Source organism: Dipodomys merriami, unplaced genomic scaffold, assembly GCF_024711535.1.
Source record: "Dipodomys merriami isolate MVZ:Mamm:240054 unplaced genomic scaffold, mDipMer1.0.p SCAF_672, whole genome shotgun sequence".
NCBI classification, from domain to species: Eukaryota; Metazoa; Chordata; class Mammalia; order Rodentia; family Heteromyidae; genus Dipodomys; species Dipodomys merriami.
The window spans coordinates 225283-252039 of record NW_027206260.1 but is presented as its reverse complement, the minus strand read 5'-3'; the positions used below and the strand labels follow the sequence as shown (position 1 = coordinate 252039).

Below are 26757 nucleotides of genomic sequence, written 5' to 3'. Positions count from 1 at the left end.
CACAGATCTCAGCCTCCTTAGTAGCTAGAATTATAGGTGTGAGCTACTGGTATCTCGTGGTGTGACAAAAGAAGCAGGTAGCTTCCAAGGGAACAGGACAACTGGAGGCTCACTGTGTCACTGACAAAGATAATAGTCTCTAATCTCTGCCGAATGTCAATCATTGCCAGTCAGAGTATAATACAAGGCTTCTTCGAAGAAAAAAAAAATAACTTACTGTTCCCTAGGGTGTGCCAACAAGATAAAACTTTCTCCCAGAAAGAATAAGGAAGCACAGATCTAGAAGCTTCTCCTACACACAGATTAGATTACTAGGCTGGGATTTTTCTGTTTGCAATTTTGTTTATTACTAAATCAATTTGAAAACAAACCCCTAGTCATGTGAAAAAGAAATCCCACACATTAGTGAGTGAAATTGTGGCTGAGCTTCAGATCTAGCGCCGGGCTCCTGTGTGTGTGTTGAACAGGTAATCTCTGCCAGTACCTGAACCCAAAAGATGGGAGGAGAGGGAATGGGGCCGGGGGAGGGGGAGCAGGGGAGAAGGAAGGGAAGGGGGGAAAGAAGAGAGGAAAGGAAGAAGGGTGGGGAGGGAGGGAGGGAAAGACATACAAGAACACAATTTCTGCCTTCAGCAAAACTTCTTCCCTCCGAGCAATCCTCCCGACTGCAGAGATTCAACCCATCCCCTCCATTTCTCCTCATTAAATATTCTGAAGACAGGCTCAAATGCATCAAAAGCTTCTTTGGTTCTTCAAAACTAAACACCCTGTCAGGCACCAGTGGCTTTGGGCCTATGGGCCAGAACACAGGCTCACACTGGTTGCCAATGATGCAGTTCTGAGCAATACAAGCAGTTGGGTCCTGAGATTCACTGGGAAATAAAAGTGGGTCATTTAGTTGGGTGTGAGTGGCTCACACCTGTAATCCTAGCTACTCAGGAGGCTGAGATCTGAAGATCACAAGTGGAAGCCAGTCAGGTTAGACAAGTCTGTGAGACTCTTGGATCCAATTAACCAGTAAAAGGCTGGATGGAAGTGGAGGTTTGGCTCAAGTGAGGGTCAGCCTTCAGTGGGGAAAGCTAAGGAATAATGCATAATGCCCAAACCCAAACACACACACACACACACACACACACACACACACACACGTACACATACACACGTGATGCAGGAGATATCTGAAGGGCTCTCCGTTCACCACCATTCCACTCCCCATGTAGACAGGAACCAAACCAGGCCTGAGTTACCTGTTGGCCCCAGACACAGGTTGCCTTAAAGGTAGGTGGGAGTAAGAACGTATCCCATTCAGTGAAAAGGTAGCTACTTGATAGTAGGAAGAAATAATGAGACAAGGACAGGAGAGAAGGAAGGGGTGAGGACACAAGTAGAAAATGGTTTGAGACTCACGTGCATCTTGTGCTCTGCCATCATAATGCTGCTGAGAAAAATGAGTGAGTTAAACCCTGTGTATCCACAGTGAGCAGATGGAGGAACTAGGCGCCTCCTGCCTTTATCATGATAGTGCTGATGTGGATACTACCACAGGCAAGGGGGTGGGCTTGGCAGAGGAGGGGAATACCTCTGTGCCCACTTCGAGAGGGGAAGTTAACACATACCAAGTTGGTGACACTACTGTTTTCCTGAGAGATCTCCATCCTTGGTATATCCATGAACCCCTCTTTGGATCCTTTATTTCCTTGGATGCTGGGGCAAAGTAGGAACAGAATAGGCTAAAGCCTTTGGGACCCAGGCTAAAACAGTGGACTCTTAGGCATAGAGGTAGGCAAAGGAGACTGACCTGTTTAACAACAGAGTCTGAGTTGGTTTGCTTGGTGCCTGCAGCACTTGGGTCAACCTAAAATCCCAGGAGGAGGAACCAAACAGTAAAGGCAGCAGCCCAGCTGACACCAGGAACTAGTGCCATTTCAACTGTCCCTTTATGGTGGGGATAGTTGGTACTTATATGTGATGCCCACATTTTTTTGGGGGGGGGGGGTTGGACTCTCCTGCCTGGGCTGGCTTTAAACTGTGATCCTCAGATCTCAGCCTCCTGAGAAGCTAGGATGACAGGCGTGAGCCACCGGTGCCTGGCCAATGCCCACATTATCATCCCTTCCACTGGGCCGAGCCCTGAACCCACAAGGCATTTAGCCTACAGCAGAAAGGCAGGTTTCAGTGGAAGGGAAGGCATTAGGAGCAAGAATAAATGCCCCAGGCCCAATTACCTCAAACCTTGAGCCATCCACACCCAAGACTCGACTCCAGCAACCCTGGAGACCACTTCCAGTCTCTCTGACCCTAATCTGAAGACCTCTGGAGGGACAGCAGCAGCTCTCTTCCACATCAGTCAACTTGGGTATTGTCATCGAATCTTGGCAACACTATCTATGGCAGCCAGTGTCTATAGGTGGGCTGGGGAAGGTAAGGAGCACAGAGATAGGAGCCCTACCCCTGGAGGAACTTGCTGAGGAGCCAGCCCAGAGTCAAGAGTAGCAAGGCACCAGTTGCTGTCAGCACCCCCACAAACCAGGGCTCCGGCTGCCAATAAACTTCTATGTCTGTCACAAGCATGGGTGCCATCGTTGAAGACACCTGGAATGAAGACCACAGTGTCATTATTGCCTTGCCAAAATCATTTGACCATCCGTGGGTTGGGCCACGCCCCCCCCATTCTAGATTTGCTCTTCTATGTTGCCAGGTTCTCTAAATGCAGCCTTCTCCCATCATTCCACAGCAACCCCGTCTCCCCCGCCAACAAACTAAATGTTCTCACCCTTCAAGGTCTTCTCCTCCCCCTTACTGTGTTTCTGTGGGTGCTGGTGGCCACTGTGCTGGCCCTCTGGGGAATTAGATGCACAATAATGGTGACTGTAGTGCTGAGGTGGTGGAAGGAGTTGCCTGCATCAGCCACGTGAATCAATAGCCAGTAGGTACACGGCTGGTCCAGCCAAGGAGGTCCCAACAGAGTATCATCATACACCAAGCTGGCCCCTTGCAACCTAAATCGGTTCTGGGTATTCCCTGAAAGCAGAGTGATAGGAGATGGAGATACCACTGCTAGCCCTAACCAGCCCCCTCACCTAATTACACACCCACGGTCCTCACAAGCCACACCTCCCACAATGCTGTAGGCAAAGGCCAGGCGCTGTGGTTCCTGGGGAATCTGACACGACACCTTGGTCACCTCCATGCTACGTCCCAGCGGGGTGTAGATGGTGAGCTCTTGAAATGGAGGTTCACATTCTGGGGTATGGTCATTCACATCCTGTAGAAAGGCCACTGGATCAGAAAGGCCACTCCTTGAACTCCAATCCCCCGTTTCCTTCTACAATAGTCATTAGGTAATAACTAATGACCAAGATGTCAATCAATGGGCTCTAATACTATCTATGGCCAGTTCCTCCTCCTCCGAAGCAGCCAATGGAAGAAGCAAGCACATCAAGGGAAAGCAATCGATTGAAGAGCAATTTTTCTTTCCAAGGCCCCTGGGAGGTTAATTACCTCAACCTCAATGGTAATGGTACAAGAACCCGAGCGGTGGTAGGTGGAGTCCCAGTCTTGGCCACGGTCAATCAGGAGAATAGTGATCCTGTGCACTCTCTGTTGCTCATAGTCCAAAGGTGCCAAGAGGCGAACCTCCCCTAAAGTAGTTGACCACAACCTCAGCCTGAAGAGCCAACTCCAGCCTCATCCCTCCATCCCAGCCGAGGGGCAGAAATACCACTGAGATGGTCCACAGCAAAGGTGGAAGAGGGTCCACCGGAGATGTAGTACTCCACGCTGTTATGTGGATAATCCATATCCACGCCGACCACGGAGCCCAGCAGAGTGTGGGGCCTTGCATCCTCTTGAATCCGGAACGTGCGTGGGGTACAGGCTGGGGAGAACTCATTGATGGGTGTCACCATCACCAGTACTGGCACCTCAGCTGCGGGGAGAGGGAAATGACAGCCAAGAAGTTGGCCTAGGCCAGGCACCGGTGGCTCACACCTGTTATCCTAGCTACGCAAGAGGCTGAGATCTGAAGATTATGTTTCAAAGCCAGCCTAGGCAGGAAAGTCTGTGAGACTCTGATCTCCAATAAACCACTCAGAAAACCAGAAGTGGTGCTGTGGCTCAAGTGGTAGAGCGCTCGCCTTGAGCTGAAGAACTGAGGAACAGCGCCCAGGCCCAGAGTTCAAGCCCCATGACAGATGAGCTCTCCCCTAGGGCTCTGAAGAAAGAAACATAGTCCTGCCCTAGAATTCAGAGAGAGAGAACTAGAAGAAGGGAAGCAATAGCCCTCTTCTACTGGCAAGTCTAAGGGAGACACCCTAGAGTCTAAACCAGTGACAATCCCATCCTCTTTCTAAACAAGGGAAAGCATCTATATCTTGGAAATGGGAAAGGAGGACAGAATAGCCCTCTTCTGAATGTCCAGGCCTGAGTATTGTCACTCACTGGTCATCTGGGGCTGGCCATCATCAATCACCAGGATGGAAGCTGCATGCTGGAAGCAGGTCCCAGGAGTATCACAGTCCAGTGTGGCATTGACCTTGTCAGAGGGATCAAGAGGGTAAAGCTCAGGCAGGATCTGGGAAAGTTTGGACCTCCCTTAGATCAGCACATTCACAGATGGTCTATCCCAATAGTCTCTTTTGAAGGATACAAAGTAGATTGCTCAACACCCATATTCCCACTCCACCCACATGGTATCAGTGTCCACAGACCCTTGGGTCCCCTTGTCCTTCTTGGCCCTAAGTCCCCTGCTTGTGAATCTGGAAGTGGGGGGCTGTATACCTCAAGGACTCTGTCATGAAGGCGGAGGCTGGCCGAGTCAGGAGGGCTATGGAACCGCAGCTGGTAATCTAGACTAGTGCCCACCGAATCTGGGTCTGTGCAAGCAAAGGTGCCCAGGACTGTGCCCACAGGGGCCGTCTCAGGGATTTGAGTCCTGGAAGAAGGAGGCAGGGGACAAGACAATAGTCTAGCCTGGCTGTGAGCCCACTGATTTTCAAGTCCAGGAGCCCAGGCAAGGTTTCTGGGTACTCACACAAAAAGTGCTGGGAGGCAGCGTGGGGGCCATTGGTTGACCAACTGCACGTCCACAGTGAGTTCCAGTTCTGCACTCACCCAAGGCTGGTGATGCTCAAAGGCCTTCACCTGCAGCCTGGTGACGGCTGTGCCCGGGGCACGAGTCAAATCCAGAGGCGAGGTGAGCCTGATCACTCCATCTGCTGAGGTGTGGCGGGAGAGTGATACAGCGCTTGGCCCCGCCCCTAGCTCCATCCCTTCAGGCACCTTGGCTCCTCCCACTTCTCAGTCACCTCAGAAGAGGTGGTCACTGGTTCTGGCCACTCTAGCCCCGCCTCCCAACCCAACTTTGTTCCAGTCACAGCCCTACTAGCTTTTAGCTACTTTTCTCAGGAAGGCCTGGTGGGGGTAATGAGTCACCTTTGAATCAGGCCCAGAGGCACCTGGGTGGGTGGGTGGGTGGGTGTGCACGCGTACGTACACACACACACACACACACACACACACACACACCACACACACACACACACCCCTCTCCTTACCACGTCCAATCGAGTAAAGCGGGCTGGGCATCGGGGAGATGATTTCATAGCGCAAGTCCGAGCCCCTGGCCTGGACTTTAACCACTTCACTTCCAGGGGCCAGATTCTCCAAGATGGTGATATTCTGAACAGCTTGCCTAAACCAAGAATGGAGCGCTGTCCCCTGCTTGCTCCTTCTCACCCTAGAAGGATCTGCTCTGAATTCTCTTGGGTGGATTCTGCCTCCCTCACTGTTTTCCCAGGCAGGGGGAGCCTTACGGAAAGGAGACCTGGCCAGAAAGAACATGGAAAACTTGAACGGTCAGCCTCCCTTGGCAGCTTTGGCCTTGTCCTGTCGACACTGAGATTTGCAGGTGGAAGACCTGTGGTTCATACAGGACAGGGAAGGAAGCAGGGTGTGTGGTCAGCTCTATATTTAAGCCCAATTCTCCCTTGAGGGACCTCCATTTGCTCCCCTTCATGACCTATCACTCTGCAACAAGTATTCATTTGAGGCCTATACCTCTGGGGTATGAGTTCTTCTATTAGGTCACAAACAACTCAAGAAAGAGTAAGAGCCGAGTCATTCACAGTGTGAATTATTAGATTACAAATGCTAAAGAGCCAATCATTAAAACTAAAATTGCTTGTGTGTGTGTGTGTGTGTGTGTGTGTGTGTGTGTGTGTGTGACCTAGGTGCTGTCCCTTAGTTTTTTCATTCAAGGATAGCACTCTACCACTTGAGCCACAGCTCCACTTTCAGTTTTTTGCTGTTTCATTGGCGATAAGAATCTCACTTTTCTGCCTGGGCTGGCAGATCTTCAGATCTCAGTCCCCTGCCCCCCTGAGTAACTAGGATTACAGATGTGAGCCACCGCTCATCCAGCTCTTATGGAGGTTGTGAGAGAACTTGTCTGACCTTCCTTGGCCATTTTTATCCAGAATTGCCTGTTCAAATGTGATTAACCTGGGGCTGGGAAGGTGGCTCAGTGGTAGAGTGCTTGCCTTGCATGCCTGAGGCCCTGGGTTTAATTCCTTAACACCACATAAACAGAAAAGGCTGGAAGTGGTGCTGTGGCTCAAGTGGTAGAGCAATAGCCTTGAGCTGAAGAGCTGAGGGACAGCGCCCAGGCCCAGAGTTCAGGCCCCAGGACTGACCTCCCCAAAAATGTGATTAACCTAAACACTCTCCTTTCTGTTAAAGGACCTATGTCTTCACAAAGCCAGAAACTCTTCCTCTTTCTGGAACTTCAGATCCCAGCACAGAACCAAGCAAAAGTGAGAGGACAAGTCAGCAGGGGATGGGAGGTGCAGGTCTGGAAGAGGCAGAATGATGAGGAGACCAAAAACCAAACCATTTTTCTGAAGATGAGATCTCTGTTTAATCCATATATAGATATAGCTAGGTCCCTAGTTATGCTCACCTTTTCAGCCTGGCCTTTGAGGCCCTGGGATGGGGCCTGTAGCCAACCTCGCTCATTGATGGAAAAAGGTCCAGGAAAGTATGGAGGGTCCTGGGCACTGGTAATGTTCATCTGGTAGAACAGAGATACTAGCAACCCAATCCCAGTATCCCAAGCATCGCTGTCAACATCCATTTTTAACTACCCATGAGGCTCCTAATCACCCTCAACTCTCCTATAATCTATCCTCCACTAGGGCTGGGAAGGTGGCTCAGTGGTAGAGCACTTGTCTTGCATGCCTGAGGCCCTGGGTCCCATTCCTCAGCACCACATAAGCAAAAAGAAAAAAGCCGGAAGTGGTGCTGTGGCTCAAGTGGTAAAGCGCTAGCCTTGAGCTGAAGAGCTGAGGGACAGTGCCCAGGCCCAGAGTTCAGGCCCCGCAACTGGACCCAAAACAAACAAACAAACAATCTATTCTCCACTATGTGTCCTAGCCCTGGTCTTCGGTTCTTTTAAAACAAGCTATGTGAGGTATTTTTTTTCTCTAATCCTGGGGCTTGAACTCAGGGCCTGGGCGCTGTCCCTGAGCTGCTTTTGCTCAAGGCTGGCATTCTACCACTTGAGTCACAGTGCTACTTCCAGCTTAATTCTGTGTATGTGGTACTGAGGAATTGAACCCAGGGCTTCAAGCATGCTAGGCAAGCACTCTACCACTAAGCCACATTCCCAGCCCTAAAGTACTGGAGTTTGAATTCAATGCCTAGGTGCTGTCCTTTAGCTTTGTTTGCTCAAGGGTAGTACTCTTTCACTTGAACCACAGCTCCACTTCTGGCTTTTGAGTGATGAATTGGAAATAAGAGTCTCATGGATTTTTCTGCCTGGGCTGGCTTTGAACCTGGATCCTCACACCTCAGCCTCCTAAGAAGTTAGGGATTACAGGCAGGAGCCACTAGCACCTGGCTATGTGGGTTTTTTCCTTCCTACTGCAGTTTTTTTATTATAAAAAAGTAATATAAAATTGTCATAGAGAACTCAAAACATGTAGGAGAAATTGAAAGAATAGCTTAACTCCTGAGATCTCCCTAAGGGAACCACCAGGGTAGATGGGAGTCAGCAATGCTTAAGAGTCTCCAGGAGGCTGGGAAGTTGGCTCAGTGGTAGAGCGCTTGCCTTGCATGCCTGAGGTCCTGGGTTCGATTCCTCAGCACGACATAAGCAAAAAGAAAAAGAGCCGGAAGTGGCGCTGTGGCTCAAGTGGTAGAGCGCTCGCCTTGAGCTGAAGAGCTGAGGGACAGCGCCCAAGCCCAGAGTTCAGGCCCCACAACCGGACCCAAAAAAAAAAAAAAAAAAGAGTCTCCAGGACTGGGAAGGTGGTTTAGTGGTAGAATGCTTGCCTAGCATGCATGAAGCCCTGGGTTCGATTCCTCAGTACCAAATACACAGGAAAAAAAGCCAGAAGTGGTGCTGTGGCTTAAGTGATAGAGTGCTAGCTAGCTTTGAGCAAAAGCAGCTCAGGGACAGCGCTCAGGCCTTGAGTTCAAGCCCCAGGACTGGCAAAAACAATCAAAAACACATAAGAGTCTCTCTTCAAGAACGTGTACCATTCAAACATTCAGCAGCAGCATCCCTCTGGCAGGCTTGACAGGGGCTGAGCTTGCTCTCCCTTTCCTATTGCCTTTTTTCCCCCTTCCCCAGCCCAACTCCCGCCATTCTGTCACTCATGGTTCCATGGGCTGGGCTCACCTTGGTTCCTTGGCCTTGTAGGCCTGGGAGCAGCAGTGTATACAGCCGGGCCCCAGGTGTGACTGTCTCTGGTACATAAATGACTTCCCCAGCTGACCAGAAAGGAAGGCAGGAAGGTTCTAGACTCAGGCCATTCCTTCCCACCTCCCTTCCTGCTGCTCCTAGCCTCACCTTGGCTAGCAAATCGGCCAACGCACTGGATCCCAAGGTCCCGCTGCACCAGCACAGAAAAGGGTCCATCCATCACATAATTGCCACATTTGTACCGTAAATACAGCTCATAGTGGTTGACGGCCAGGGCATCCAGCCGGGCTGAGCTGCTCAAGATGATCTGTAGGAAGGGAATAGTACCAAGGGAGGCTTATGCCACCTCTGGTTTAGGGAATTTCAGGGCTGCCTTTAGATCCCTCACAATCTCCAATTGGACCCATGACCCACCCACCCCCTACCTTGCCCACATATCTCCCTTGATGCCCAGCCAGGGAGGGTGGGTTGAAGAAGGTGGTGTTTGGCTGCACGCTAAGCAACTCCAGGGTGGGTATGTGGGAAGAGCAGTTGAAGGAGAACGTCTGAACAACAGTGCCAGGACCTCGGCGCTCAGAAATATCCGTAAACCAGGGGAGGCTGTGGAGGTCTGTAAAGAGCAGAGATTTCAGGCTGGGGCATCTCCCCTCCAGCCTACCCTTGTGTAATCTTGGGGCCAAGCAAGCCAAGATCCTTCCTTGTTCCCCATAGCTAACATTTCACAGATGAGGGGAATGAGAGCTAGGGATTCTTTTCTTCCCTCTCTCCCTCCATCCCTCCCTTCCTTCTTTTCTCTTTCTCGCTCTCCCTCTTTTTCTTTCTTTGTGGGTCATAGAGCTTGAACCCAGAGTCTAGTCACTGCCCCTGAGCTCTTTTGCTCAAGGCTAGCACTCTACCACTTTGAACCACAGTTCCATTTCTGGTTTTTTGAGTGGCTAATTGGAGATAAGAGTTCAGCCCGGGGCTGGGAAGGTGGCTCAGTGGTAGAGTGCTTGCCTTGCATGCCTGAGGCCCTGGGTTCGATTCCTCAGCACCACATAAGCAAGAAAAAAGCCGGAAGTGGCTCTGTGGCTCAAGTGGTAGAGCGCTAGCCTTGAGCTGAAGAGCTGAGGGACAGCGCCCAGGCCCAGAGTTCAGGCCCCACGACCGGACCCCCCCCCCAAAAAAAAAGAATTTCAGCCTGACCCCAGCGGCTCACAACTGTAATTCTAGCTACTCAGGAGGCTGAGCTATGAGGAATGAAGTTCAAAGCCAGCCTGGGCAGGAAAGTCTGTAAGACTCTTATCTCCAATAAACCACCAGAAAACTGCAAGTGGTGCTGTGGCTCAATGGTAGAACGCTGAAGAGCTGAGGGACAGCTCCCAGGCCCAGAGTTCAAACTCCACAACCAGTAACAACAACAACAGCAATAACAACAAAGAGTTTCATGGGGACTTTTCTACCCAGGCTGGCTTCAAGCTTTGATCCTCAGATTTCAGCCTCCTGAGTAGCTAGGATTACAGGCGTGAGTCACTAGCACCAGACTCTTTCTTTGCTTTGCTTTGCTTTCCTTTTCTGTTCTTTCTTTCCTCTCTGTGCCAGTCCTGATACTGACATGAACTGTACTTAGGGCATGGGCACTGTCCCTGAGCTTTTGTGCTCAAGACTAGCACTCTACCACTTGAGCCATTACCTCCACTTCTAAATGTTTTAGAAGTTAACTGGAGATAAATCTCATGGAGTTTCTTTTTCTGGGCTGGCTTTGAACCACAATCCTCAGATCTCAGCCTCCTAGGTGGCTAGGATTACAGGTATAAGCCACTGGTGCCTGGCGAAGGGATTCTTTTCTGACTAAGGTTCTACACCTGCCCTCCAGAGTAGCTTATATAAGCATCAGGATTCCAAAAGAAAACGGAGGTTTTTCCACCCACCCTCTCCTCACCAGAGACAAGCAGAGCAAAAAGAAGCGTCAGGAGTTTGAGCAGTGTCATGGTGTCCTGGCGTGATGGTAGAGGAGATTGTTTGTCAGACCTGCCCTGTTGCCAGGTTAGTTGCTTAAACACAGCTAGGCAGGCAAGACTGCCAGACTTCAGCCCAACCCATTCGTGATGACTGAGCTCTAGACCTCTGGCAGGCATCCACAGGCCTAGAAAAATCCCATTTTCCACCGCTCCCAGTGAATTACTCCATTCATTACTACAACCCTAAGGGGATGTAATAGGAGGAGGATCAAACTACAGATGGAGAAACTGATCACCCTGTCCTTGGAGTCAGGGCAAGCATAGCATCTAGGAAAATTAGACCTAAGACCACAGAATCTGAACTGCAGCCACGTCCCTCTCCACCGCCCCCCCCCCCGCCCCCAACTACAAATTCACACCTAACCACCAAGAAAGTCTCTCCAATGCCAGACATCATGTTCATGGCTACAATTCCAGCTGCTAGGAAGGAGGAGATCTGGAGGATTTGAATTTGAGGCCACCTGGGCAAACAGTTCCTGAGACCCTATCTCAACCCATAATCCAGGCAGTAGCAGTTCACACCTGTCATCTCAGCTACCAGGAGGTACAGGTAGGTGGATCATAGTCTGAGGCTAGCCTCTGAGCAAAAACACGAGAAAAAGAAAGCAAGATGGGCTGGGCTTGTGGCTCAAGTGGTAGAGTGTTTGCCTAACATGTGCAAGGTCTTGAGTTTAAATCCCAGTAGAGAGAAAGGAAGGAAGGAAGGAAGGAAGGAAGGAAGGAAGGAAGGAAGGAAGGAAGGAAGGAAGGAAGGGAGGGAGGGAAGGAGGGAGGGAGGGAAGGAAATCTCTTAAAATTGTCTTCATACAACTAGGTGCCAGTGGCTCACACCTGTAATCCTAGCTATTCAGGAGGCTGAGATCTGAGGATCGAAGCTTGAAGCCAGCCCAGGCAAGAAAGACTCTGAGGCTCTTATCTTCAATTAACCAGCAAAAAGCCAGGAAATGGCCCAAGTTATAGAGTGTCAGATCTTGAGTGAAAAAACTAATAGACAGTGCCTAGGCTCTGAGTCCAAGACCCAGCACTGCACACACACACTCTCCCTCTCTCCCTCTCTCCTTCTCTCCCTCCCCCCCTTCTTGTCTGCATTCAACAAGCAAAAGGGATCCTTGATGGTAGAAATAAAAAGTGGTGGTTACCTGTGGGAATAACAACTGGAAGAGGTACAAAGTGGCTTCCTAGAGAGATACTGTATCTTAATCCAGGTCACAGCTGCACAGGTGCCTGAAGATTTTAACATTGATTGAGCCTTGGCCTCCATGTGCTGGGATTACAAGAGTATACCACTAGCCTCATCATGTTAGTTTTTCTACTTTTCTTGGCTTGTGCCCCCCAGTTCTTCATCTCTTACTCCTCTTCTCTACCCCTACTAGTCAAGTTTGTCCCACTTTCCACAAAACTGCCCTTGGATAGGAACTTCAGAGACCTGTACACTGTTAAAAACCATTAGTCGCTTTTGGCTGGGTTTGGATTTGTGATGGGGTCTTGTTATGTTGCCCAAGTTAGCCTTCAAATTCCTGGGCTTAAGCAATTCTGCTGCCTTGGCCCCTTTAGGGACTATAACTACAGGCATATGCCACTGTACCCAGCTATGAAGCCATAGTTTATTTTCAATCTTCCCCCCTCTCTATAGAGATTGATGTTTGCTGCCTTTGGTTCCTATTTTTTTTTCCTTCCAGTGCTGATCCTGGAGCTTTACCTAAAGGTCTGGACACTGTCCCTGAGCTTTTTTTTTTCTGTATTACTTGATCCATAGTTCCATTCCCAGCTTTTTGCTGGTTAATTGGAGATAAGAATCTCAAGACCAAGCTAGGAGCTGGTAGCTCACGCCTATAATCCTAGCTACTCAGGAGGCTGAGGATCTCAGTTCAAAGCCAGCCTGGGCAGGGAAGTCCAGGAGACTCTGATCTCCAATAAACCACCAGAAAACCAGAAGTGGTGCTGTGGCACAAATGGTAGAGCTCTAGCCTTGAACTGAAGAGCTGAGGGACAGTGCCCAGGTCCAGAGTACAAGCCCTATGACCAACTAAGTAATAATAATAATAATGATGATAGTAAAAGAATCTCAAGACTTTCCTGTCCTGGCTGGCTTTGACCTGCGATCCTTGTATCTCAGCCTTCTGACTAATTAGGATTACCAGGCACAAGGCACAAGGTACCAGCGTTTGGCTACATACATCCTTCTTTATGTTTGTCACTGTTGCTCCTAGTCTTTGCAATGACCCCTTTTTCTAGCATGTTCTCATGGTGGTTAATCAGGCCACATCCTGAAGATATTTCTTCTAAAAAGCTCTATCTCCAGGCTGGGAAGGTGGCTCAATGGTAGAGTGCTTGCATTTGCATGCATGAGGCCCTGAGTTCAATTCCTCAGCACCACATAAACAGAAAAAAGCTAGTTCTGTGGCTCAAGTAAGTAGATTGCTAGACTTAGGAGGGGGGGGAGGGGGGGGAAGGAGGAGGGAGAGAGAGAGAGAGAGAGAGAGAGAGAGAGAGAGAGAGAGAGAGAGAGAGAGAGAGAGAGAGAGAGAGAGCACATTGCTCTCCCCCTACTCCTGCAAACCAATCTGAGTCTCGGCATGATGCTTGACAAATAGTGATGCAGCGTGTCCCAGCTGGGCTTGAGGTTTCTCCCCACTAGAGGGCGGTCCAGACTAACTTGGCTGGGGGCAGCCCTTTCCTTGCCATCCAATGCTAGGAAGTCCAGCGCTCTGGAGTACTCAGAAGGGATCAACCCGGTGCTATCACTTCCTAAGGGCTTTTCGAGGCCAGCCTGACCTGGGTCATGAGTTCAAACCTTCCCATCCCCTTCCTCCCCCCCCCACCCCTCCCAATGATCTACAACATCTTCAGGTCAGTCTGGCATTCTTGCCCACAGCATGGGTGCAGAACAAACCGACCCTTCCAGGGAGAAGGGTACAAATGGGTAAACTGAGGCCAAGTGGATGGAGCCGACTGATCCTGGAGTCATGTAGCAAGATTAGCTAAACCTAGGAGTTTCGTGGGGGAGAGGTGTGTGTGTGTGTGTGTGTGTGTGTGTGTGTGTGTGTGTGTGTGTGTGTGTGTGATCTGAAGTTGGAGGGTTGTTTTTTGTCTTTTGTCTAGCTTCCAGTCACAGCTAGGCTTCACCCTGCAAAGCGGATGTCAAGTGGGGAAGAGATGCCCAAGTCACCACCCCCCTCCCCAGCCCGGATAGGGGGTGGGAGGGGAGGGAGGGCCTTTCATCCCGTCCCGCCTCTATTGGCTAAGGCACCAGGGGCGGGGCGCAGCTGCCAGATGTTGGGGCGGCCTCAGGCAGGGAGCTACAGAAAGCAAGGAAGAGGAGGTGGTGGAGGAGAAGGAGGAGGAGGAGGAGGGTGGGTGAGGGCGCCGCTGGTCGGCCAGCCCAGCCCTCCTCGGTGCCCCCCGCCCCGTTCTTTCCTTTGGGGATGTCATAGAAGAGCTGGCAGGCGCTGGAGGAAGGGGGCTCGGGCATCGACATGCACAGTGCTCGGTTTGACAGCTTTCTGAGCCAGCTCCGCTGGGAATTGGTGAGGCCTGAGAGTGGGTGTGGTCGGGAGATGGGTTGTGTGGGGTACCCCGGTGCCTCTGGGCTGGAACAGTCAGTTGGGGTGTGTGTGTGCGTGTGCGTGCGTGCGTGCTAGGTTTTTGTTTTTTTTTAAATTCCCCCCTGGGTGCCCATCCCAAGCAGAGTGGGGGCTGGGTGGCCCTGGTACAGATGGCCCAGATGGCTCGAGTCGGGTTTCTGGACGGTTGGGAACTGTTCTGTGGGCATCAGGTAACAGTCATCCAGCTGGCCTTGATGCTGGGGGTTGGGGGGAGGCAGGGAGGGAGGACTAGGCAGACTTCTTTAGAGGTAGGACGGATGGAGGGTGTTACACAAGGACCTCAAGCCATGCTGGTGCTCTTTCTGTGACCATCTCCTCCACTTCCTCCACTCCCTCTCTTCATAAACACTCTCGTCTTTGAAAGGCTAACTTTGGGGATCTGTAATCCACCCCCACCCCCAAGAAGCACAGGATGCTTTCCCAACCCTGAACAAGACTTACTTCCCGATGCAGGCCCGCAATCCTGCCTGCCTGCCTGCCCTGGTGGCGGGTAAAGACTTGCCCGACCTTGCGTGCTGCAGCCTGCCGGATTGCCACCAGCTCAGAGGAGAGGAGCCACACACACTTCGTGTGCCAACTCCCCGGTGGCTGGCCCTGGGCTCGTTCCCCCCTTAGCCTGCTAGGCCTAGCAAGCCCTCCAGTGCCTCTGTTCTCAGGACAGGCCCGGCAAGACAAGCAGAGCTGACAATACCCCTCTAACTTCTGTGTCTTTTTCTTTCCTTTAGTTGTGTGGCCGGGACACAGGCTCACCCCCTATGCCTGGCCCTCTCCAGCCAGCCCCCAAAACCAACCCAGGTGTACAGCCCGGCCACCAGCTCAGGGTCTCAGATACTTTGGAGGAGGACTCTGTCTGCTGTATGGAGGAGGAAGAAGAGGAAGAGGAGGCCGTGGTAACACAAGACAGGGGTGCTGCTTTTGGAGGGCCCAAGGAACACACCTTAGACTGGGACTCCGGTTTCTCCGAGGTATCAGGGAGTACGTGGCGAGAAGAAGAAGCATCTGTACTGCAGCGCCCAGCACCTCCAGCTCGGCCCCCTCCCAGCCAGCGCTTCTCAGTCAGTGGCCTTCCCCTGCCCAGCCGGGTACCTGCAGCCCGAGTGCCACCCGTCCACCGTCCACGGCCCAAATCCACGCCAGATGCCTGCCTAGAACACTGGCAGGGACTAGAAGCAGAGGACTGGACATCGGCGCTGCTCAACAGGGGTCGAAGTCGCCAGCCCCTGGTGTTGGGTGACAACTGTTTTGCCGATTTGGTTCACAATTGGATGGAACTGCCTGAAGCAGCAGGTGAAGGGAGCGATGGAGGTGTACCCCGGGTCCGGGCCCGGCCCCCCCAGTTCCTGCTTGGTCTCTCGGAGCAGCTGCGGCGTCGGCTGGCCAGGGCTCGACGGGCGGCTGTGGCCAGCAAGCAACTGCCCTGCCCACCTCGCTCAGAACCTGAGCTGCCTGTAGACGTCTCGGGCTTCGCAGCCCTCATGAACTGCCGGAGCCGCCAACCCATCATCTGCCATGACGTCAGCTACCTCTGACCCTACCCTTCCAGCCTGGGACAATAAAGATCTTTTTCTAGACTGGTGGTTCCATACCTCTGAGGCATAGAACACTGGCCCGGCCTTAGGAAGCACACGATCTAGACAGGCAAACCTAGAGTGAATGCTCTCCTTTTGCAAGGCCTTGTCCATGTTATACGCATGCGCGTTACCAGCCCATGTCGTATCAGGAATCCTCTCCACTTAGATCTTCCTTGAATGGGCATTTATTAAGGGCCTGCCATGGGCTCATAATGTAGGGGTCAATAGAACTAGATGCTGGGGGGTTGGCTGTCGGGTCGCAGCTCATAGTGCAGAGGGGGGAAGGCCATGTGGTCTTCCTCACCTTCACAACTCAGCTCCAGTACCAGCACCCGCACCTCAGGATCAGGTACCTTGTTTGTCACCTGCTGAACCAGTTCTGTCACCCTGGCATGGGGGGGGGGAGTGTGGTGAGGGGGAGATTGGGGAGGTGAGCAGAGGTAGACAGTAAGTAGACCAGCTGGCATAGACTACAACGGGGCTGGGGAGTCTTTGGGAGCCCAAACCAGGAGCAAGAGCAACTCAAGACAGGAAACATCTGAAACTATTTTAGGAGCAGCTGACGGGGCGGGCAGGAGGCAGGAAGCCATGAGTCTCTTGGGAGTGGGCTGTGAAGTGGGGGGCTGGGTAGTGTGGGGAGCCACTGGGGCTAACCAAGCCGTTGAGCTCCGGAAGCCTTCGTTCCCCCCTCCCCTTCCCCCCAGCCCATTTGCTGGCTCCATTTGGTGAAAGAATGCTTCAGGAAGGTGTGAGGGGCCTAGAGTTGGGCTGGGTAAAAAAGAATGGCTGTGGGCCCCGATTACAGGCTCACCTAAGGGCCAGGCTCCGGGTCTGTTTTTCAGGTGCCCATCTTGCAGAATAGAGTATTGCTGAGCCATGTAGCAGCATCCTCACCCTCAACCCATGTTGTTCCTAGAGAGATAACAGGGCAGATGTCTGCTGGGACCAGGCTGTCCTGGGTCTGGGGGGGGGGGGTCGTGGAGGGGCAGAGTGGGGGGAAACAAGTCACACCTGGAGACAGGCCAGCAGTGACTCCAATGTCCTCTCTGGCTGCCCAGCTGACACTTTCAGGCGATCCCAATGGGTCCATTTCATGTCTTGAAACTTAGGGGGGGCATGTGGGACAGGGGGAGAGAAGTGGGGAGATTGCTCATACATAGTAGCAAACTCTGTTTCAGTTACACACACACACACACACACACACACACACACACACACACACACACACACACACACACACACACACACACACACACACACACACACACACACACACACACACACACACACACACACACACACACACACACACACACACAGCCTTGCCTGGGGAGGAGGAGCTGGACTGGAGACAGGAAGCAGGGGGGGGGCCAGTGTGCAGCCTCTGGTTGAAGGTGGGATCTGGGCCCAGAATCTCAGCCCCCTTCCAACCCAGGCTGGGGCCAGCACAGGAAATGGGACTATGGGGCCCTGTACAGGGATGCAGACATCCATCACACCAACCAGTGGGGAGGGGTGGGGTGGGGGGAACGCTAAAAGGGGGTGGTGCTTCCTGAGGAAGCTGGAGCAGAGCTGCTGGCAGCCTCCGATAAAGTGCTTGTTCTTTAAATGAGATTCTGGGACCTTGGGTGGGGAGTGGGGGGAGGCAGTGTGTGTGGAGGGAGGGGGTGCACATTCTATTTCCCTACTCTTACTTCCAGGACCTAGACTACTTATGAATGCATGAACAAAGCGTACAGTGACCACCAGACTCTAACGCCCGCTCCCCCCACCCCCTGAGATCCCAGCAGAAACACGGTTTATAGAGACCTCCTTTTCCTGTCTCATTTATTTTCCCATTTGAAAAGTCTTGTTGATCCAGCGCCTAGAGCTGAGGACAAGAGGTAATAAACAGCCAGAGTCCCCAACAAGGGGGCTCTACCAGTCTTTCAGAGATCATACTGGGGTCAAGCTGAGACTAGGCTAGAGGCAAGATGGGGGTTCAGCCCCTTCCTCCTTTATTGACAAAGGCAGTCTGTGTGCTGGTTAGGGGGTGAGTCATCTCACAAAGGGACTCTGTGTATTGTGTCCAGAGGGACCCTAGGGCTACTGGGCAAAAGCTCAGGACTAGCCAGTGACCTCTGTCCTCTCCTCTGATGAAGGCATTTCCTGTACCCCCATTCTGTGCCCCAAGGAAATGCCAACCATTGTAGAGTGTGGGCACACAACTGGGGGGGGGCCTTCCCAGCCTTGCATTCCCAGGAACACACGTACACACCAACCCAGGGACATCCTTGTGCACATACTATACATAACCATGAATACCCACACCAAGCAAGACCCTTGTGTGCCCATCTGGCACACAGATGTGCAAGTTTGCTGTCCCCATGCCACACACCAGGAATGACCAAACCCTGGTGCATTCACATCGATGACATAAACGCAGGCGCCTATAGGGCTGCAAACTCACATCCATGGTGGTAAGCTCATGCCATCAGATCCTACAGAGCAAAGCTAGACTCTCTGGGGGCTGGGACTTTGGACTCTCCTTCCTACCCCTCTCTCTTCCTCTCCTCCATCTCCCTCCTAGGGATCCTGCCTAGGAAGGAGGGGTCTGTGGGGGAATGTCTGGCTCCACTAATGAGTTAAAGCTGAAGCTCCCCCCAGACCCTGGACTGTAGGAGTGTGTGTGTGTGTGTGTGTGTGTGTGTGTGTGTGTGTGTGTGTGTGTGTGTGTGTGTGTGTGTGTGTGTGTGTGTGTGTGTGTGTGTGTGTGTGTGTGTGTGTGTAGGAATGGATGACGGCTGCTTCCTGTGTCTGACAGGCCCCAGCCTGGCTTCCTAACAGAAAGGGGGTAGTGGCAGGAGGGAGACTTAAGGACTTCCCTTACAGTCTGGTAGTAAGACAGCCCACAGCTAGAGTGGGACCTGATTGACTGGGTGGGTGTGGGGAAAGCCCAAGACCAGTAGAGGCAGGGGTAAGGGATTAAGAACTCACCTTCTGGATGTCTGGGGCAGAAGGTACATTTCGGTAGAAGCGGTTTTCAGCCAAATATAGATAACTGTGACGAAAGGTATGGAGGGGCCGGGGCCCACTCACCACCTTATACAGCTCCAGGCCCAGCAGGCCCGCCACAGCCGCTGTACTGGTAGCAATGGCTGGGATAATCTGGCCCACAATTAGCTTGCTCTGCCAAGGAGAGGGGATTTGGTCTAGGCCCAAGGGCTAGGGTTTGGCCTTCCGCTTCTAGACCCAACTCCCAAGGAGTAAGATTACCTGGGCACGGCTGGCTGGTAGGATCCCATAGTTCTGAGATCGCAGATTAGCTGCTGCTGTCAGAAAGTCCATATGGAAGTTACTGTCATCATCCTACAAGGCCCAAAGTATAGTCGTGTTAACATGGAAGCAGTGCCCCTCACCTGGGCCAACTGTGTGCCATTGTGAAGGACTTTGCACAGCTCTCTATGTGGTTCATTATCTTCCCCTTCATCCCAGTTAGGCTGAGGTACAAGGATGGTGACCTGCTTCTTCTCCAGTAGCTAGTGCTGCTAACCACCCCAACCACCTCCCTAGTCCAATTCCTCACCCCTATTTAGTGTTGGTTTTTTTTTTTTTCCAGTCCTGGGGCTTGGGCACTGTCCCTGAGCTTCTTTTGCTCAAGGCTAGCACTCTACCACTTGAGCGACAGCACCACTTCCAGCTTTTTCTCTTTATGTGGTACCGAGGAATGGAACCCAGAGCTTCATGCATGCTAGGCCAGCACTCTATCACTAAGCTACATTCCCAGCCTCCTTCGCCCCTATTTAGGATCCCACCTTGTCAAACAGCAGAGGCTTCAGTGGGGGGCCCTTGCTCCAGACTTCCAGGGCCTTCTGTAGTTCTTTTAACTGCTCAGGACCTGCCATGGGACAGAGTGTTCTTAGTACCTATCTCCTGAGCTCTTCATGTCACTACTCCTGTATTAAATCAAGGAACGTTTCCCCCTGCCCCCCCCAACTTTTTTTGGTGCCAGTTCTGGGGCTTGAACTCAGGGCTTGAACGCTATCCCTGAGCTCTTTCACTCAAGGTTAGTGCTCTACCACTTGAGCCACAACTCCACTTCTGGTTTTCTGGTGGTTAATTGGAGATAAGAGTCGCAAGGACTTTCCTGCCTGGGCTAACTTCCAACCGCAATTCTCAGTCTCAGCCTCCTAAGTTGCTAGACTGACAGATGTGGGTCACCGGCACCTGGTGTGACCCCTAATCAAGCTCCCTTAGCCTCCCTGGAGCCCCAACCTGCATGTGCATACTCCTACATGACTGTCCTCACTAGAGGCCACAGCCAGGCAGTTTCCAGAACTTTTTTTTTTGTCAGTTGTGGGTCTTGAACTCTGGGCCTGGGCACTGTCCCTCAGCTCTTCAGCTCAAGGCAAGCACTCTACCACTTGAGCCACAGCCCCACTTCCAGTTTTCTGGTGGTTCATTGGAGATAAGAGGCTCACGGACTTTCTTGCCCAGGCTAACTTTGAACCATGATCCTTAGATCTCAGCCTCCTGAGTAACTAGGATTATAGGCATAAGCCACTGGTGCCTGGCTTCCCGAACTTTTTTTTCCCCTAAGACTTTTCTAAGTGAACTGGGATTGGCATAAAAGCAGCAGGAACAAGAGTTCCTGAGGATCAGAAAATGTGGCTAAAGCTAGAGAGAAGCAAGCCAAGAGGCCCTAAAAGGTAGTAAGTTAGATAGAAGACACTCTACCTCATCTTTCCTCTGTCTCACAGGCTGAAGATAGGATCAGGTTATTTAGTGGCAGTATGGGGGGGGGGGTGCAGGGTCAGGGGCCTCACCAAACTCAGCAGGTCCCCAAGCCAGCTTTAGTTTACTAGCAAAGATAGGGTTCTCTTGTTGAGGGTCAGCCTGTAACAGCAATTTCAGCAGTCCCCTGAGTGCAGTCTGGTCTGATGAGCCAGGTAGTCCATGCATCTGGGCATACAAATTAGCAGCTGCCAGCACATAGAGAAAGTGCATGTCCTGCAGTCAGATCAAGAGCAGGGCAGAGGTATGGCTATTAGTAAGTATGCATGGGTGCACTGAGCTAAAGTTTACTGTCCATTTGAGTATCTGAATGCCTGACTACTACGAGTGTGGACACCCACATATGCACAAATGTGGCTCTCAGCATCTGTGCATTGTATGTGTGCACACGTGTGTATATGTGTATGTGTGTGTAAAGACCCTGGGGCTTTTGAACTCAGGACATGATTTCTGTCTCTAAGTTTTTGTGCTCAAGGCTCTATTACTTGAGCCACAGCTGCACTTTTGGCCTTTTTGTTTTTGGTGGTTAATTGGAGAAAAGAGTCTCATAGACTTTCCTGCCTGGGTTGGCTTGGAACCATGATCCTCAGATCTCAGCCTCCTGAGTGGCTAAGATTATAGGCGTGAGCCACCAGTGCCTGGCAGTATCTGTAGTGTATTTCTGCAAAATGAACTTCTGTTCAGAGGAGACACATCTCTTATCTCAGGGTTCCTGAAGGGGACCTCAACTCACTTGGCTAGAATCAAATTCCAGGGGCTGAGGACATTGTTTGGATCCTGACCAGAATTGAGTTCCATCCTCAAGCACCTGGGGAAATAGAGAATGCTGGGCAGAATCTGATCCTCCTGAGCCTTCAGCAATCCCATCCTTTAATCGCTCACTTTATCAGGTGGGAAGCACTTTCGCAGTTGGATGATGTCATAATGGAAGCACAATTGCCATTGGTCAAGGGCCCACACCACACAATCTTGCCAGGTCTGCGGGCGTACTCTCAGGATACCCAGCACCTGCTGTAGTGAGATCAGGATCTGTTGCCCATCCATGTGTGTGAGGGTAGTGCCCGCCCTGCAGAGAAGAAGAAGAGGAAAAGTGTGAGGTTGAGTTTTGTGCTTGGAGCCCTGGATTTCCTATCCACCTCTGTTGGGTGTGCTTACTGTTGATAGTGGTTGATGGTCTCTGCAGATAATCGGAAGAGTCCTTCAAATTTATCCTGAGCCCACTGTGGACAGTTGGATGTTAGATGAAGCACCCACCAGCAGCTGAGGGCTGGGCTGGTTGGGGTGGGATGGACTCACCTGCAGGGTGTGCTCGAACGTGCTGGGGAGGTAACGGATAGTACAGATAGGGTAGGGGGCATCCTCAGAAGTTGGGTCTGAGGCAGGACCACTATAGGTCTCGGTTACATGCGGAATGTACACTGAAGCACTGCCCCTGGTGCCCTGTGTGCCTGCTTCCAGCAGTGGTTTCAGATAGTGGGTGCATCGAGCAGCCACGTAGTATCCTAGCAAGGAGGGAAGAGGGTCAGGAGCGAGGTTGGCCAACAGCCTGGGACAAGAGGATGAGCCCCAAGTCAAGCACTCACGGGCCTGGAAACTATCTACAGCAGCAACCACGCCATCCACATGAGAGAAGAAGTGGTCTCCGTAAATGTGCTCTGTGGTGGGATCGAGTGGATGGATGAATGGAGTCACTTGTACGTTTGGGTTCAGACCGTGGACAGCTGCTGCAGCGACTTCTGCCTTAGGCCTCTGGAAAGAACAGATAAAAATGTCAGGTGTATGGAGCATTCTGAGAAGGAAGTCTGCAATTACCTGAGTATGGGAATGGCCAGTACTCACACCAATGTCCTGTGACCGGAAGAGGAACTGACGACTGAGATTGGAGCGCTCAATATGGTCCATGTCAGCAACAGCCACACCTCCACTGCCCCCTGCTCCCAGGCCTACTAGGGCAAAGCCTTTGAGCATCTCACAGCCGATGGCACCAGCACCCACCTGCTGGCAGAAGTACCCTTAGCCAGGATTGGGAATGTGGCTTAGTGGTAGAGTGCTTGCCTAGCATGCATGAAGCCCTAGGTTGGATTCCTCAGATAAAGCAGGAAGTAGCACTGTGGTTCAAGTGATAGAGTGCTAGCCTTGAGCCAAAGAAGCTCAGGGACAGTGCCCAAGGCCCCCCAGTTCAAGCCCTGGGACTGGCAAAAAAAAAAATTCTTTAGCAAGGGAACCTGTCATATTCCTCCCATCCTCACCCCACAGCTTACCAAGAGGTAATTCTGGCAGCTCAGTCTGTCCTGAAAACTAGATCCAAACACTGCAATCTGTCCATCGTAGCGGCAGCCTCTCTATAGAACAGACAGACAGAGGTCAAAGGACACAGACTCCTCAATGAGTTTGAATCAGGACTTTGGGATCATTCCACTTGTTTTCCCCTTTGCCCTGATTTTGCATAAGGCTTGCACCCTTCCTCTAGACTCTCACCGGGGCACACTCCTCAGGATTGAGAAGAAGCTCCCCATCTTCTGGAAGACAATCAAGGGCATCAAAGTAGAGCCACTGGTCCAGGGGCATGAATTTCCTGGAGATTGCCTAGGGATACCAGCAGGATGAGGCCTTCTGCCACTTCCTAACTCTCTCAGACTCCAGCTGAAAGCGGCACCTGGGTCAGTAAAGACTCTGGGGCTGCTGTCTGGTACTGGGTAGTCTCTAATACACACACCCCCTCCCAACCCTTTCCCCCTTTTCTGCCTGCACCTACCTTTAGGACTTCTTGGGCAGTCACTGCTCCTAGAAAGGCTGCCATGGGACTCAAATAGCCAGCACTACTCAGGGCAACCATCCGCAGTAGAGTCTCATCCAATGGCTCTTCATTTGTCCCTTTCAGTGGTTCCAGGGCCTGAGCCAAGCTCACCACAGCCTCTGCATCAATCTGTTGAGTAAGACCGTGGTCATAGCCTCCCCAGCCCGAGTTCTGTTCCCTAGAAGTCTAAGTGGGATAGCCTGGTACTATTGCCAGCCTGGGAAAGCCCCACCAGAGATGCACAGTACCAGATAGAGGACCCTGAAGGCTTCACCAGTTTGGATGAAGCTTCCAACTGAGCCTTGAGCGTAAGACAGTGGATTCCTGGCTACGCCCCCGCCCCCTTGGTGTTTCTGAGCTTTTGTGCTCAAGGTTAGTGCTCTAGCACTTGAACTACAACTCCCATTTTCCTCCTTTCTGGTGATTAATTGGAGATAAGAGTCTCATGGACTTTCCTGTCTGGGCTGGCTTCCTACTGTAATCCTCAGATCTAAGCCTCCTGAGTAGCTAGGATGACAGTGTGAGCTAACTGCAGGCACTCTGCTTCTTCAGCTTTCTTTCTCTCTCTCTCTCATTGAGAAACACCACCTGGGATGGATTCCATCTTGGATCTGTGAATGATTGTTGACATGATGTAAGACTCCAATAAGACAGGGGCTGAGATGGTGCAATAGGGCTACTCACTGGATCCCAGGGCTGGGGAAACCGGCCATACAAGTGCTGGAACTCATGCAGTGCACGAAAAGCCTGATGTAGGCAGTGGGCACGGTGGGCTTCCTGGGTATTCTGGGCCACCACTCGGGGCTGGAGCAGGGCTATGTCCAGGGGCTCCTGAAGGTGACACTTGGCTCAGAGTCAAGTCCAGTGACTTGACAGTGGGCCCATCAAAGCTCCCCAAAGTGCTCCCAACTCAGATACCCTTGCACTGGCATGTCTCACCATCTTGAATTTCTTGACTTCAGTGATGGTCCCACCACTTAGATAACGAGAGAAACTTGCTGTATCTCCAATCTCCAAAGACCCATCCTCTGGGAGAAAATCCAATCTAGTAAGTCACGATCTCTAAACTCAAGGAGTTCCCCTCCTGTCTTAACATCTGTCTTCCAGACTTGGCTGCACCCTGGTAAGGTGTAGAGAATACCTACCCCCAAAGACCAGCTTTCATTCATCCCCAGTGAGGACTTGGGCATTGAAATTGGGGCTGAATTGGGGTTGGCTTACTCTGTACACGGATAGCACGGCAACGACCATTGAGCTCAATCATCCCTTTAATGTCTGAGAAAATCACCAAGTCCCCGTCACAGAAGGAGTGTCCATGGTCCTTATCTCTCAGAGTGACAATGCCTGGAGATCCCTGGATGATAGGTAGCTTGGTTCAGGGTTGCATTCTACCGGTCCTGGGACCCTTCAATGGACAGTGAGTAAATGCCCACCATCTTGGTTCCTACCTGGGAGATGTCCTGAATGGCAGCTCTCAAGGCTTCAGCCTCTGTTAGCTCCTGCACAATGAAGTCCTCACCGAAGTCACAGAATACCTGCCTGTGTAGGATGTGGCACGGGACACTGAGTTGTCTCATAGGTTGGAATTAATGGTAGGAGGCACTAAGACAGGTTCATAGGGCCTAAATTGGGAAAGGACTTCTAGGAAACTAGAAAGTGTATGTGTGTAGGGGTGGGGTAGACTGGAGACTAAAACTGGAGGGGATGCTTGGACAGGCTGAAGGCTGAGTAGAGGGTACCAGAACTAATTAGAGTAGGTGGTCAAACATTGGGAAATATTGCTGGCTGTAGTAATGGTAGGCTGAGCAAGCACTCTTACCCCACCAGCCCTCTGGTATCAGCCACCAGAAAGCAGATTCCATGTTTGTGGCACAAGTTGCCCACCTTCAGCTGCTCTTCTAGTTTTGAGGCAGTCAGTACCACTACCTGAGAACAACACCCGGATCAGCAGGACCAAGACTCAGCCCTTCCTGCTTTGAAGGCCAAGAGATAAGGGTCTGGGCTAGCCTGGAAAGCTGAAGGGGAGCCGGAGGAGATGGAGGAGGTACCTGGAAGTCTAGAAGGATGTCCTCAGTAATATCCCCTGTATGGATGGAGACTTGGACATCTTCATTGAGCTGAGTCAGCCGTGAATGAGACACTTCAGCTCTGTTCCTTCCCAAATCCTCCTCTGAGAGGAAAAACTAAGGAGAGATGCAACACATCCTGAGTAAAGAGATGCTCCCCCCATCCCGCGCTTTGGCTGCACTCCGACTCTAGTCTGGGAGCTCAGAGCCTCCCTAAAGACACTTACCTGAGAAGCCAGGTCAGACCAGCAGGTGGGCTGGGGATCATGAAGTGTCAGGCTGCCCACCCCCATCAGGACCAGGTTCTTGGCCACCTCAGCCCCTAATCCCTGTAAGCCAGACAGCAGGACCTTGGCTTCCTGAATCTTCTGCATGGCAGGTAGACCCAGCACATACCTGTGGATGGGAAATAGGAAGGCGGACAGGTGAAGATAAGTCTGTGGGCTATCCCAGTTCCGACCCCTCACTTCAAGACTCACAGCTGCCGAGAGTACTGCTCCTCATCCAGCAACTTAGGGCATTCTGGGACATCCATTTCTCAAGCTTGGTGCTGGTAGTAAGACCCCCAGGGCTCTGTGTGTGTCAAGGTACAAAACCTAAAGGAATGAAACCAAAGGGGCGGGTGACAGCCCTTCCCCTGGCTCTTCTGTCATTTCAGGAAACTGAAAGTGAAAGTTAACTTGGACGCTGCAGCTCCCAGATCAACACAGATGCCAGCCAGCCTCAAGCAGGTTATCCTAAAGCTGCAAGAGAGTAGTCAGATCTGAGGGTGGGAGACAGGAGCCATAAGATAAAGATAAATGAAAGGGGGCGGGGTGAGGGGGGAAAGCACAGAAATGGAGGGAGGGAGGCTGAGCAAATGCAGTCATTGTATTCAGTATACACCATGTTAAAAAATAAACTGTTTTTTCCCCCTTGGTTGCTGTTTTTGTTTTCTTTCTTTGGGTCTTGTTTGTTCATTTATCTGTCTTTGGGAGGGTAAGGGGTGGGCACAGAAATGGAGGGACAAAGGGTGAACAAATACAGCAATGGTACTCACTAGATAACTATTGAAAATGAACTATACCACCTGTGGGTGGGGATGGGAGGTAAAAACTGGGAGAGAGGGAAGGAAAAACTGGTAGAAAGGGAAGTGGTGACATTATCCAAAAAGAAATGTACTGGTTCCCTGACTTATGTAACTGTAACTCCTCTGTATATCACCTTTATAATATTTAAAAAATCAACTATGCAACTTGTGG

General features: G+C 51.6%; 3 protein-coding genes across 8 annotated transcripts; 1 reads left to right on the top strand and 2 right to left on the bottom strand.

Annotated features, from left to right (window-relative positions):
* Positions 1 to 310: 310 nt before the first annotated feature.
* On the bottom strand, positions 311 to 10692 carry LOC138815836 (cadherin-related family member 4-like). 5 transcript variants are annotated; one of them, XM_070005198.1, is made up of 19 exons: positions 10626 to 10692; positions 9130 to 9314; positions 8852 to 9011; positions 8681 to 8772; positions 6959 to 7069; positions 5814 to 5917; positions 5556 to 5692; positions 5033 to 5216; positions 4780 to 4966; positions 4441 to 4534; positions 3722 to 3928; positions 3502 to 3641; positions 3115 to 3265; positions 2801 to 3021; positions 2450 to 2592; positions 1799 to 1855; positions 1617 to 1704; positions 1408 to 1438; positions 311 to 484 (listed from the first exon to the last, which is right to left on the bottom strand). In XM_070005198.1, the coding sequence occupies exons 1-19, from the start codon at positions 10672 to 10674 to the stop codon at positions 435 to 437; spliced, it is 2391 nt and encodes a 796-aa protein (XP_069861299.1). In that variant the 5' UTR covers positions 10675 to 10692; the 3' UTR covers positions 311 to 434. The 5 variants fall into 5 exon arrangements, with proteins under 5 accessions (XP_069861299.1, XP_069861301.1, XP_069861300.1 ...); XM_070005200.1 differs by having other exon boundaries at positions 5033 to 5213; XM_070005199.1 differs by having other exon boundaries at positions 312 to 484; positions 1408 to 1435.
* A 3305-nt stretch (positions 10693 to 13997) lies between these two features.
* LOC138815824 (PAK4-inhibitor INKA1-like) lies at positions 13998 to 15880 on the top strand. Its single transcript, XM_070005173.1, has 2 exons — positions 13998 to 14231; positions 15035 to 15880. Exons 1-2 carry the CDS (start codon positions 14181 to 14183, stop codon positions 15836 to 15838), a joined length of 855 nt encoding a protein of 284 aa, XP_069861274.1. The 5' UTR covers positions 13998 to 14180; the 3' UTR covers positions 15839 to 15880.
* A 169-nt stretch (positions 15881 to 16049) lies between these two features.
* Positions 16050 to 26162, bottom strand: LOC138815835 (ubiquitin-like modifier-activating enzyme 7). 2 transcript variants are annotated; one of them, XM_070005196.1, is made up of 24 exons: positions 25996 to 26162; positions 25744 to 25912; positions 25499 to 25633; positions 25270 to 25376; positions 24899 to 24989; positions 24672 to 24819; positions 24390 to 24478; positions 24135 to 24281; positions 23409 to 23579; positions 23132 to 23239; positions 22915 to 22995; positions 22493 to 22648; positions 22237 to 22402; positions 21950 to 22155; positions 21809 to 21873; positions 21536 to 21719; positions 21387 to 21461; positions 20686 to 20869; positions 19675 to 19757; positions 19136 to 19228; positions 18857 to 19048; positions 16892 to 16984; positions 16692 to 16792; positions 16050 to 16267 (listed from the first exon to the last, which is right to left on the bottom strand). In XM_070005196.1, the coding sequence occupies exons 1-24, from the start codon at positions 26049 to 26051 to the stop codon at positions 16111 to 16113; spliced, it is 3057 nt and encodes a 1018-aa protein (XP_069861297.1). In that variant the 5' UTR covers positions 26052 to 26162; the 3' UTR covers positions 16050 to 16110. The 2 variants fall into 2 exon arrangements, with proteins under 2 accessions (XP_069861297.1, XP_069861298.1); XM_070005197.1 differs by having other exon boundaries at positions 24672 to 24804.
* Between the last annotated feature and the right edge of the window lie 595 nt (positions 26163 to 26757).